The sequence below is a fragment of the Spea bombifrons genome, chromosome 12, assembly GCF_027358695.1.
Source record: "Spea bombifrons isolate aSpeBom1 chromosome 12, aSpeBom1.2.pri, whole genome shotgun sequence".
NCBI lineage: Eukaryota > Metazoa > Chordata > Amphibia > Anura > Pelobatidae > Spea > Spea bombifrons.
Genome location: NC_071098.1, coordinates 19,360,601 through 19,374,250, shown reverse-complemented (window position 1 = coordinate 19,374,250; position 13,650 = coordinate 19,360,601). Strand labels below are relative to the sequence as shown.

Here is a 13,650-nt window from a genome sequence, read left to right as displayed (position 1 = left end):
GCTGCACCTTATCACCTGGAGTACACAGCCTTTATAAACCTACCCAGCCCTTCAGTCTGGGCTTTGACATTAATGTTTCTGGACTACTTGTCATGTGCTCCCCATCCAGAGGGTTTCCTGTCGTGTGCGCCCCATCCAGAGGGCTTCCTGTCATGTGCGCCCTATCCAGAGGGCTTCATGTCGTGTGCGCCCCATCCAGAGGGCTTCCTGCCGTGTGCGCCCCATCCAGCGGGCTTCCAACCAAGAGACTTACCATCTGTATATGTTTATACTCTCTTCGGCAATACAAACCATGTTATCATAATCAGTCTGTTGTTCGTTTCTTTCCGTCCGTCTGTAGTATCCCCTGCACATGGGCTCCTGCCCTACCTGTGTACCCGGTCTGTGACACTTGGCATGGGGCCACAAAAACCTGATAGCTGAAGCTCTGGTGGCGTGTGAAAGTGCCAGATTGTTGATCCCTTCCACTCATACTCTCTCAAACTCTCATTCTGGTCTAGATTCTCTCATGCTCTCTTAATGGTGGATTGTTCAATTGGAGGATGAAGGGAGAGTACATCAGTGAAAGCGCTGCCTTTTGGTGACGTTCTCTCCGATGTTTGGAGGATCAGGGAGAGGACATCATTGGAAGTTTGTACCAGGTTATGTCAGCATAGATATGGAAGGAGATTGAAGATAAAAGAAGTGAAAGTGGCTGGAAGAGAAGGTAGGAAAACATTTAGAGAGCATGAGAAAGAGAGAGCGCGAGCTAGAATGAGAGTGTGAGAAAGTGAGTGAGAGTGATTGTGGGCATCAGGCAATAAATTTAGTTCCCAAATTAAAAATTCGATTTTCATGCGAACCTAATGGGCAGGGAATGCAATTCATGGCTGGAAAAGGAATGGGTCAAAAACAAACAAAAAAAAAATCAGAAATGTTTTTGGCCCATTTGCGGATGTTCTCTACTTTCTATTTTCTCTGGGCAGGGGAGCGGTGTCTGGCTGTTTCCACTCACTATCCACTTACGGATGTCTGGCCACACCAGCTCATGAAGCCACTCCTCCAGAAGATGGAGAGCTCCCTGTAGAGTACAATAGTTTCCAAGTATGCCTGTGAGCTATTTGTGTACATATACAAACTTACTTTCTGTAACAGCGGACCCCTACAGATTATGCAAAATGCCTCCAAATTATTTTTTAATGGGAATGGGGTGTGGAAAAGATTGCTGAGGGAGGTTATATCAGGCCAAATGTAAAAAAGGAAAAAATGGCCTCAGCTCATTGCAATTATGGTGCCATGCACACAACAATCAATTTGGCACATTGTTTAGATTATTCCATAACACTCTCAAAGGTTTGAAAAGGAATTTAGTATGAAGAGCAGCCGCTCTAGGCTCAGCAAGGTGAGGGGGACACACTTAAACTGCCAGGTGGCAAAATCCACAGTTACATTTATGCTAAATAGATTAACTACACATACACGTTGCTCTTAGACAACAAACATACATTACATGTATTTTGTGTAGCACTAGCAGATTCAGTAGTTATGCATTCAAGCAGTTAAGAGGTTAACACCACACAAGTACAGACAGAAAGAAGTGGCGGAGCTTAACAAACTAAGGGAATTTAAACTTCCATGAGATACCTTGAATCTAAGACCAGACCAAGGACTGATTGATTAAGGTCATGAGTCTTTAAAGCACGGACAAAGTGTAGACTATATGGACTCAATGGTTCTTGCCTGCTGTCAAATGTTATGTTTCTATGTTTACAGGCTGGGGATTTAGTGTTTAGCTATGCTGTGTTAATTGCAATGTATCAGTTACATTGTATCTTGTCTGCATGGAAAAAAATGACCATAAAACACGCTTCCATGTTTCCATGCATTTGCTGTTAGCAAATGCCCAGAGCAACATTTTTTTTGATAAACAGGACAACCCAAGAGAAGAGTGTAATGTATTCAGGGCTGCAAGTCCAGAATATATCATGTTTAATACTGTCCTAACCTCAACATGTGAGGAAAGGGATTATGGTGTAATTATTTCAGAAGATTTAAAGGTAGGTAGACAATGCAACACAGCAGTAGGAAATGCTAGCAGAATGTTTGGGTTTGGTTGTATTGGGAGAGGTCTTAGCAGTAGAAAGAGGGAAGTGGTCATGCTGTTGTACAGAGCACTGGCGAGACCTCAATTGGAGTATTGTGTACAGTACTGGACACCGTATCTCCAGAAGGATATAGATATGTTAAGGTTAAAATGATCTTAACATATATAGCCTGGAAGAAAAAAAAGTGATGGGGGGGTTTGATAGAAACATTTAAATACTTAAAGGGAGTGAACAATACTAGCACAACAGGAGGACTTAGTCTTAAGCTACAGAGGCAAAGGTTTAAAAGTAACATCAGGAAATATTACTTTGCTGAAAGAGTAGTGGATGCATGAAATAGCAGAAGTAGCAGATGTTAATACAGTGAAGTAGAAGACACTAAATAGGCCTTTAAAAAAAACAAACTGTCAGGATCCACAGGGATTTGAACCAGCAACCTTGTGGATTCCAGCTGAATCACCTATCTATTACTCTACCAGGTGGATCTTGGGTTGCTATTTCCTTCTGTCTCTCCTAGGCCATGTTATTTCAGCGTGCTCTTGACACATCTGCCTCTTGTTCAAGCAACTAAGGCCCAATATAAACGAGGCATTATCCTAGCCTCAGTGTGGGTGTGTGCCCTGCTTGAGGGCTTCTAAGGTGTGCTCCAACCTCTTCCCTTGCTGGTGCGCTTCCATTTTCCTGCCTGTACTGAGCATGTCGCCCCAAGTTTATTTTCTGCTAGTTCTCAGAACACCTATTAATGGCGCCCAAGAGAGGACTAAGGCTAAAGTAGAGCGCAGCCCAGAACTGGATACATAATCAGCCTGCCTACGGCCATGCTCTGAATCCGAGCCTGCCGCTGCATTGAGACTCCTACCTGATCTGGCACCCTGTGTCGTTACACATAGAGGAGCAGGTAGTAGCCAACTTAAATTACTGTTCATAAGATTTAGATTCTCCTTCATTTTCACCTCACTTTGTGTCTTTGGGTAGCTGAGACTGAATAATGGAAGCAAATAGGTCAGTTTTCAGATATTTTAGATGTTAGAGGGGAGGTCTGTAGAATCAGAAACCTTCCACAGTGAAAAAAACAGCATAGGTTGTGAATACCTCCCAATAGTCATAGGGCAAGAAAATTCTAATTTATAAATAACTACTAAAAATCTGTCATTTATTTGAAAACCAAGGAAAATGCATAGGCATTTACACTTAAATACCAAAACCAAAGAGGAAAGAAAGGGTTCAAAGAGCAAAACTCAGATATAAATGACATAATCAAATATAACTTAATTCATAAACCTAAAAGTAAATGAATGAAATGAAACAATAATGATTAAACCCACAATAACATGTATGAAATAAATCACTAGACACTAACATGATAAACGTTCATGTGGCTAATGTGGTATAATGACATATATGTGGTATAATCAGGGCTACATTGCCATAAGACACTCGAAGGGTTAAAAAACAAATACTAAAAAGCACACCATGAATCCTCAGTGCCAAAAGTAGAAGATGGGTCATGTAGGCAAGATGGGAGAATGCTGTTAAAACTTGTGTTAGAGGTGGGTTATCCATTGCTAGGTAACAAATGGTGCATATAGATGTCATGGGATCAATTCAATATGCTATATAAAAACTACACACCTACTGTTAACGTAAATTGCTCACAAAATATATACTCCCCAGAAAAGTAAATCAAGAGACAAACAAAAAAACTATTTGTTTATCTCATAATCATAATAATGATAAAAGTGCTGTTTCTAAATCAGTCTAAATTTTTGCATGTCTCATAAAATCAAAGCAAACTTCTGTGGCCAATGAAATAAAAATAATTAATAAAAACATTTGAAATGATAAAAAAAATGCGCTCGTTTTGCAGTGAGAATACCGTTTGTACTGCGGCAAGCAGGAGATATGTTGGGGAGAGCTAAACCTGGAAAGTGGATAGTTCTTCAAGGGGTTTATCAACAGCAAGTGTTTTGGATGTTTAACTTAGCAACCCACACTCAGGGACTCAAATATGCTTTGTCATGTTATACAAGGTAAAATAATTGTGTTGGTAAATTTTAAGTTCTATAACATACAGTACTATAATTAACATACAATGGACACATAATATAAATATTGTTACTTTTTGGGTCTCCTGCTCTTGAATATGTTTTTACTTTATAACTTAATTCTTCTATTTATGTTTTATATATCTATCATGATCACTGTAGCTGAGATGATGGCGGGGGTTATGTTCACAGGTGCATTTCATATGTGTGTGTTCTCTGGTCCTTTCCAGCCCTGTGCTCTCAGCTGCATTTTAACTTGTACAGTTTAAGTTGTTGCCTACTGTATAAACAATCTAATCTAATTTTTCAGGCTGCTCTGTAATAAGCACATTCGATAAAACATGTGTCAAGCTTTTAGCCTGGTCCTGTATTGTGTCTTTTTTTACTGTCCAAAAATGTGAATAAAAGATTGCTTTGGTATCTTTGAACGGGTTATCTCCATTATTCTGTTTATTATCTAGCATCTTTCTTTTTTTGTATTTATACTTGAATATTTAAATTGACATTTAAAATCACTACCATAGGTTGTGCCTAGTCTTCTGCTTCTATACAGCATTTATGTCTAATCTGTTAGTATAAGGCTTGCGCAGACTGGGTGAGCCTAGTCTTCTGCTTCTAAAATCAACGTTCTAAAGTTACACAAAGTGGGCAATGTCCCATTATAACACTGTACCTGGATAGTATATTTTCTGTATCTGTCATTTAAAAGCTCAATATTACTCTGTTCCTCATCAAGCTCCTCCTCCAGATGGGCAATTCGGGCCTCCAAAGCACGCTTCTCATCCAGAAGGGCAGATCTACAAGGGTAAGTATTATATATGAAACATACAAAAGACATAATTTTGTTACGTTAAAAGAAACACTAAGACCTTACAAATATAGGTTCTGATTGTACCATGATTACATATCACAACACATAATAACCCTGATCTATTTGTTGCTGTCCTTTGTATAACCTAGAAAAATGTGGCCATAGAGAATTGCTTGAAAAGGGCATTTTTCAGGTCCATCTCTGTGTTCATTAGAAAAGCTATAGAGGTGGGTTATCCATTGACAAGTAAGAACCGGTGCATATACAGTAAATTCCATTCAATGGGATTCATTCAATATGATATCTAAAAACTACACTTTTACTGCTAAGGTAAATTTCGCACAAAATATATACTCTCCAGCAAGCAAATCAAGAAAGAAAAAGAAAAAGCAAACAAAAGTAATCACTAAAAACTCGGTCATGATTTGTATATCTCAAAGCACAGAGGGTAGTTCCTAAACTAGTCTAAATTTATTGCATGTCTTATAAAATCAAGGTGGCTTGAGAATACAGTGTGTGTGCTGCAGGAGATTGTAGATTGTTTAGTAGAACTGGGTATTTTTTGGCCTGCACTAATTATTATTATTATTTATTGTTTTATATAGCGCCATCAAATTCCATAGCTCTGTACAATGGGTAGACAGAATATAACAAGTAGCATGTAATATAACAAATTGACTAACAGAGACAACAGGTGAGGAGGGCCCTGCTCAAACGAGCTTACAATCTAGAGGGATTTAGGGTGTATTACACAATAGGTAAAGGGTAAAAGTGCCAGTGTAAGGGATGGACCAGCCACACTAGTAAAAGTATTGCAGGAGAGGGACTAGGAAAGGTGAGCTAAAAGAATATGGGAGGGTGTTAATGTGCTATGTTGTAAGCGTCCTTAGATAAATGGGTCTTGAGGGATTTTTTAAAGGAATAAAGGCACGGAGAAAGACGGATAGGCCGGGGGAGAACATTCCAGAGGAGAGGGGCAGCCCTTGAGAAATGAGAGCTAGAAATCAGAGTAGACGATAGAAGGAGATCATTGGATGAGCAGAGCGATCGGTGAGGAGTGTATATAGAGATGAGCGAGGAGATGTGGGGGGGGGGTTGCTGTGAAGGGCTTTGAAAGTAAGAGTGAGGATTTTGAAATGAATCCTGAAGCGCACAGCCAGCCAGTGAAGAGACTGACAGAGGGGAGAGACGTTAGTAAAGCATTGTGAGAGGAAGAAAAGTCTGTCAGCAGCATTCATGGTGGATTGTAGAGGGGTGAGATGGTTAAGAGAGAGACCAGCTAAGACAGAGTTACAGTAATCAAGATGGGACATAATCAGGGCATGGAAAAAAGCCTAAGTGGCATGCTGTGTATGCGGGCAATGTTTTTAAGATGGAGACGGCAGTTTTTAGAGACAGACTGAATATGGGGTGTGAGCGAAAGGTCGGAGTCAAGAGGGATGGGAAGGGATGGGGTCAAGGGGGCATGTGGTTGGACAAGAGGTAAGAAGAAGAGCATTACATCCTCTTCAGTGACAGCAGAGAAAGTGGTTAGTGGAAGGGGTAGTAGGGATCGGTCAAAGCAGGGAATTGAAAGTATTAAAGAGTCGTTTAGGATTGTGAGACAGGGAGAAGATGAGGGAGGTGAAGTACGTTTCTTTAGCAAGGTTGAGAGCAGAGTAGTAGGAACGTAGCATTAATTTATAGTGCAGAAAGTCAGACATGGAATGAAACTTTCGCCAACTACGTTCAGCAGTGCGGGAACATCGTTGTAGGTGTCGGGATACAATCGAGTGCCAGGGTTGGAAGCGTGAACGTCGTGAGGAGTGAGTAGTAACTGGTGCTACATGCTCAAGAGCAGATGTGAGAGTGGAGTTATAGACAGAGGTAGCGTTGTTATGGCACAACATGTTTGAGATTGGAGAGAGAGTCAATTAGTTGAGAAGTTCTGAAGGTTAATAGAGCTAAGGTCTCTGGTTAGGCGGGGTTGGGGTGCAAGGGAGCGAGTATGAGACAAGGTTAGAGAGCAGAAAAGGAAGTGGTGGTCAGAGAGGGGGAAAGGGGAATTAGAAAGGTTAGTGAGAGAGCACATGCTCGAAAAAATAAGGTCCAGGGTGTTACCATCATCATGAGTAGGGGAGTTAATAGAAAATACATTTTGAACCCATGGGAGGTGTAGGCCACCATAGGACAGAGCAGTGGGAGAGGCAGTGTTAGAAGGGGATAGCCAGGTTTCAGTTAGCGCGAGAAGGTGTAAGGAACTAGAGACAAAGTGGTCATGTAAGGCTGTTTATTACAGACAGAATAGAAATGTGCTTTTCCTTCTCCGGTATAGAGGGGATCCATAGTTCTTCCAGGTTTTTTTTTTTTAATGGCAAGTGTTTTGGATGTTTAACTCGGCAACCTCAAGGACTCAAATACTGTCATGTAACACAGGCTAAAATAATTGTGTTGGCAAACATACATATCTAGACATTTTTGCTAAGTGTAATTGAGATGAGCTTTGAGAGTAGTTTCGCTTATACATTTTTGGATACTTAATATAATTTTCAAGCTTTGAATTATTAACATACTCTATTGTTACCAGGAATGGTTGGCAATAGACACATTATATTAATATTGGTCCTTTTGGGTCTCCTGCTCTTGAATATGTTTAGTGTACTTTTACTTTATAACTTCATTCTTCTTTCTACAATTATGTAGAACTTTAATTAAAAGTGCTTCACTTTCACGGTTTTATATATTTATCATGAGCACTGTGGCTGAGGTGGTGATGGGGTTATGTTCGTAGGTATATTTCATATGTGGGCATTTTCTGGCCCTGCCCAGTCCTGTGCTCTTAGCTGCATCTTAATTGCATGTTTTAATTTGTTGCCTACCATAAAAAAATCTAATCTAACCATTCAGGCTGCATTAGAATAAGCACACTCTAAGCATTTATCAGTGTTTAGCCTGGTCCTGTATTGTCTATCCTGCTCTATTTTACTGTCCAAAAATGTGAATAAAAGATAGCTTTATTTTATCTGGACATTGTTTCATCCCATTCATTCTGGAACTTACAGCTGGCACTTTTGTCTTTCTGTGTGTGCAAGCTGACCCAAGGCCAAATCATCAAAGCCAAGTCACCATCAAGCAAAGATGAGCATGCCTGCTGTGTGAGGAAAGCCCTCACATGCTTCCATAGGAGGACTAAAACAATGAGGCAAAATAATAGGTTGTGCTGATTTATACTACTCTGCTCCAGGGCCGGTCGCTCCGTGGCCCGGTCGCGGGAGACAAACCTTCAAAACAGCCGCTGAGCGGCTGCAAGCAGTATTGAAAGTGGCACCCAGGCCGCCTCCTCCCGCCGCCGGCGCCTAATGAAGTTAAGGGGGGCGCCTCCTCCACACACCGCGCCGCCCAATGGCAGTGCCTCAGCACTTCGTCCCACATCTTAAAAGGGGTGGGACGAAGAGCTGACGCATGACCATTGGGCGGCGTGGTGCGTGAACACCGGCTCCTTTAACTTCATGAATGGCGGCCTCCACCCGCTGCCCTCACCAGACACCAGAAGCAGTGGTAAGTCGGGGGGGGGTGTAATATGGGGGCTTAAGGCTTTTCTGGAGGCAGAGTGCCCCATGATATGCCTTTTAACCCCCTTAATGCCACTCTGCCTCTAGAAATGCATTTTAACCCTCTATATGCCCCTCTGCCTCCAGAAATGCCTTTTAACCCCCCATATGCCACTCTGTCCCATGATATGCCTTTTAACCCCTATATGCCAGAGTGGCATATAGGGGTATAAGGCATTTCTGGAGGCAGGGTGGCATAAAGGGGGTTAAAAGGCATATCATGGGACAGAGTGGCATATAGAAGGGTATAAGGCATATCTGGAGGCTGAGTGGCATAAAGGGGGTTAAAAGGCATATCATGGGGCAGAGTGGCAAGCCTGGGGCAGATGTGCATAACTAGGGGGGCTGGTTGGCAAATAAAAGGAAATAAAAACAAAAAAATATCAATCACAACTTTTATTAAATATGAAAAAAATAGTTTACATGAATTAATAAAGAAATAAAAGTTTCTTACAAGAATATTGTGAAGAATAATGTGATTACTGTTTTGTTCCACTGAATAAAATGGAACTTTTTAATCTAAAAATGTTTGCAGTAGCAAATGTTTTGATTCCATTATGTCTAATGTATTTAATTTATTAGGGCCTTTTAACACTTTTGCTTTCTGGCATTTTAATACAAATCACATGATAAAATTATGTTTTATAGTTATTTGTATGGCAAATAGTGTGACTCGGGTATGTCAGCACATGAGAACCATTTGGCCCTTAACGTTTGCCCATTTGACTTTTTTCCTACGTCCATACAGCGATATGTTGTGCATACAATATTTGAACGAAAACATTGATGGTGAGGAATGCACTTACTTGCCACTGACACCATTGGCCAACTCATCAGCTAAGTCATCCCTCTCCTGCTGAGCTTGCCTCTTTGCTCTTTCAGCAGCTGCCAGGTCCTAGGAAAGGAATATACAATTAACACGAATGTAGCCCAAAAGACATTGAGATAGTAAATTAAACTCAGAGTACTTGGAAAAATTGAATGGGAGTAGCTAAATATAGAAGTGATAGCTCTACATTGATGCTATCAACACATAACAACATTCAAAATATGTCTGGACACCTAAGGTTTTGTTTCTGTGCTATGGTTATATTTGTGAGATGTGTGTGAAACTGATTTAGTCTGTGCTCCTTGAAGTTGTTGTTGTTGTTAATTTTTGAAGAATCCTGAAAAGCAGACCTATGTTTAAGGATATTTAAAACCATTACCTTATCAAAGAAAGACACAAGATTTGTTTAGACAGAATTTTACATTTACCTTTTTCATTTTAGTCTATTTTAATTACAAACCTCATGGAGCTGAAGTAACTCTGCTTCCAAACTCTTGAGTCTTTTCTCATTTTCTTTAGATTGGATGAAAATCTCTTCTCTGGATGAACGTGTCTCCTCTACTTCACGCCACATATCCTTTAGCTGGAGCTGAAACGCAAGCATCTCCAGTTTATTTCAAAAATTATCTTATGTTTGTGGAATATTTCAAAATGTCGGATCCAGACAATTACAGCCTTTTTGTTTGGCTTCATAGGTCATATTTTTACACGACAGACAAAAAATAATCATGATGTCCGATGCAAACATACCCTTGTTAACTTTATGTAGATGAACATGATTGCAAACCTTTTCAATCCTTTATTACTTTATTTTGAGACCACACTTGCCATGGAGGTTATGTTTTTTTTTTTAACTAGGGGGATTTACCATAGCAGTAGTAGAGTGGCAAGCCTAGGGGCAGATGTGCATAACTGGGGGGCAGGCTGTAAAATAAAAGAAAATATTTTTCTCAATCATAGCTTTTATTTAAAAAAAAATAGTTTACATAAATTAACATTTACTGTTAAAACTTTTTTCCTATAGGGTTGTCTTTTCTTTTTTTCCTAAATTAATATTCAGATTTTGGGGGGTCATCTTATAATCAGGGTTGTCTTATAATCGAGCAAATATGGTATTCTTTTATATGTTTTGTGTATATATTTTATTTTAGTGTGACAAACAGTTTTATTTAAAGTACTGAGTGTTCTGAGCATCACCTCCAATTTGTTCTTATTGGTTTGGTTTCAATCCCCTTTTTTAAGTTTCTTTCACTTTATTAAAATAGGCCACTAAAACATAAATTTTGATTACCTGCAGTTTTTTCAGCTGTTTAACAGCTTCTTCCTTGCCTTTGTTAGCAGCATCTATTTGGCTTTCCATATCTTGAAGGTCCATTTCCAACTTTTTTTTGGCAGCAGCAACTTGAGCTTTTTGCTTTCGTTCATCGTCTAATTCCATCTCCAGATCTCGTACCTATAATAAGAAGCAGCCCTGATATTGAGATGCTTAAGGTGCGTTAATGTTTGTCACAATTACCTCTCTCCACTATTCCTACAGTTGGAATCAATGTTTCAAGCCACCGCTATTGGAAAAGCAGCCTAGAAGAATTATGCAAGTACCAAAGAAGTAAGCAATGTAAATATTGAGGAAAAATATAGTTTCTTGTGAAAAATATGTTGATGTAGAATGAAAGAACTCATGACTATATGTGGGAAGTAAGATCAATAAAATAATGGTATGAAAAGGGGAAACATATTTAAAATGATGATAATGAAAGAGGTTAACAGATGACATGAGAATGAAAGCAAAAATGTTCGTTAGCTACCAAAACTTAAACATACATGTGTGTTATTATTGTCTTATATAGCACCATATTCCGTAGTGCTGTACAATGGGATCTCCAAATATTCTCATTACTGCCCTCTTCACTTTTCAACTACAACTCCCCCCCCTCTAGCGCCTCCAGAGACTTCACATGTGCTGCATTTGTTCTCTGGAATTCCATGCCTTGTTCTGTCAAACATTCCCACTATGTTCCATATATGAATAGGATTGCTCAAAAGAACCTTGAAATACGCACCACTGATGTAATGAAGACTTATGTGACAAAATTAGAACACGTTGTAATCATGTTCACAATCATGGGCGTAGGAACCGGGGGGGACGGGGGGGATGGATCCCCCTAGGAAATCATGCGGGGGGGACCGATAGCCCCCCAGGGCTGTAAGTGAGGCGAGTGCCCTCGTTGCACAGCTGCCCGATACGTAGCTGCAGCGTACAGGACTGGTTGGGAAGATCACGGACAGGGCCGGCCGAAGACTTAACGCCGCCTGGGGCGAAGTTTAAAACGCCGCCCCCCCCGCCGACGCCGGGGGGGCATTTTAAACTTCGCCGACGCCATAATCTACGATCCCCCCCGGTACTTACCTTTAAACAGTCCTGCGGTGAGTCTCCCTGCTCTGCCAGGGTGCCGGCTTGTACTGCTGAGCGCCGGAAATTGACGTCACTTCCGGCGCTCTGCATTACAAGCCGGCACCGGGACCGAACAGGGAGACTCGCCGCAGAGGAGAGAGAGAGAGGGGCGCCGAGCGGGTAAGCGAAAACCACTCGGTGCCCCTCTCTCTCTCTCCTCCGCTTCAAAAAAAAAAAAAAAAAAAAAAAGCGCTTGGGGTGGCAAAGTGCCGCCCCTTCTAAAGTGCCGCCTGGGGCAATTGCCCCAGTCTGCCCCATTATAGGGCCGGCCCTGATCACGGATTTAAAAAAAACAAAAACTGTCTGCGCTTCTTACCCTAATAAAGTTGGCAACAAATATATAAACATAATATAAATGAGAGGTTTTGGTTATATGAATTGGCCAAAGCATAATTAAGCTCACCCGCCACATCAAGGCACACTCTCAATAGGGTGAGAACCTACTCTCACCACCTACATAGTGGACACACAAAGCAGTTTATACTGCTACCAAAACCTTATTAATGTGTTGGGGGAGGTGCAATTAAACCTCCTCCCCATTAACCCCTGGACAGCAAGCTGCAACCAGACTGATGAGGAGCCAACAACCTCAAATATGTGCAAACAGGGAAAAGAAAAAATGTTGGTGCGCTAAGCTAGTCACAGGCTCAAATAATATAAATGTGTAACACGAGGCCTACCAAACAGGTGTAAGCATGCAGCAAAAAACAGTGTATTGGCTGTACAATGTATACAAAAAACAAAAACTGTCTGCGCTTCTTACCCTAATAAAGTTGGCAACAAATATATAAACATAATATAAATGAGAGGTTTTGGTTATATGAATTGGCCAAAGCATAATTAAGCTCACCCGCCACGGCAAGGCGGAGGTGAGAGTAGGTTCTCACCCTATTGAGAACATTGTACAGCCAATACACTGTTTTTTGCTGCATGCTTACACCTGTTTGGTAGGCCTCGTATTACACATTTATATTATTTGAGCCTGTGACTAGCTTAGCGCATCGACATTTTTTCTTTTCCAAGATCACGGATTTCCCTAACCAGTCCTTACCAGTGTGCTCTCTGTCACTAAGCGGCGGGCGATGGGATAAGACGTCTATATCCCAGCCCTGGCGCTCAGCATAAAGAACTGTGCGCAGCTGTGTGTATATAAGGAGTGTATTTGTCTTATAGTGTATACGTCTGCGTAAGTATGTGCAAGGGCAGTGTATATTTATGGGGAGGCATGTGTGTGTGAGCAGTTTATGTATGTTTGGGCAGGCGTGTATAAGGGTAGTGCATATGTGTGAGTACTGGCAAGTGTGTATGTGCAGGCAATTGCAGCATAGATATGTGTTTTTGTGGGCAGGCATGCGTAAGACCAGTGCATATGTGTGTGTATGAGCAGGCATGTCTCTGTAACACCTGTTTAACTCAGGGGCACCTAGGGTTAAATCCAGGCCTATTTCTGGTTAAAATGAGTGTGTGTGTCACTGTATGTAGCATTTGGACACAACAGAATATTTCGGGGTGCTACTTGGTCTAGGGCATCACTAATACAAAGCGCCACGTATTAAATCTAGGGGTAGGCAGAGTAAGTGAAGGATGTGTTTGAATGCATGTCTGGGTGTGATAACGTATGTTATCTGTTTTTATAGGTATGTTAGTATGTTTCCAGGTGTGTTATGGTGGGCATGTGTCTAGGTATATTAGGGTGGGAATGTTTTGGGGTGTATTATTGTGTGTGTGTGTGTGTGTATGTTATTCGAGTGTTTAAGTGTGTGGATATGTTCCTCTGTGCATGACGTATTAAGAGTCTTAGATGGTTCCTTCAATACATCATAGTAGTCTCTGTGGCCG

The 13,650-nt window shown here is 41.0% G+C and overlaps 1 protein-coding gene across 2 annotated transcripts in view; it reads right to left on the bottom strand.

Annotated features, from left to right (window-relative positions):
- The window catches only part of LOC128470678 (myosin-10-like), a 211,148-nt gene that overhangs the window by 22,551 nt on the left and 174,947 nt on the right, over positions 1-13,650 (bottom strand). For both annotated transcript variants that reach the window (XM_053452577.1, XM_053452578.1), the window contains exons 35-38: positions 10,651-10,812; positions 9,820-9,948; positions 9,337-9,425; positions 4,803-4,926 (exon numbers count right to left, since the gene is read on the bottom strand). In XM_053452577.1, coding sequence (XP_053308552.1) covers positions 4,803-4,926; positions 9,337-9,425; positions 9,820-9,948; positions 10,651-10,812 — 504 coding nt within the window. The remainder of the gene's footprint in view (positions 1-4,802; positions 4,927-9,336; positions 9,426-9,819; positions 9,949-10,650; positions 10,813-13,650) is intronic.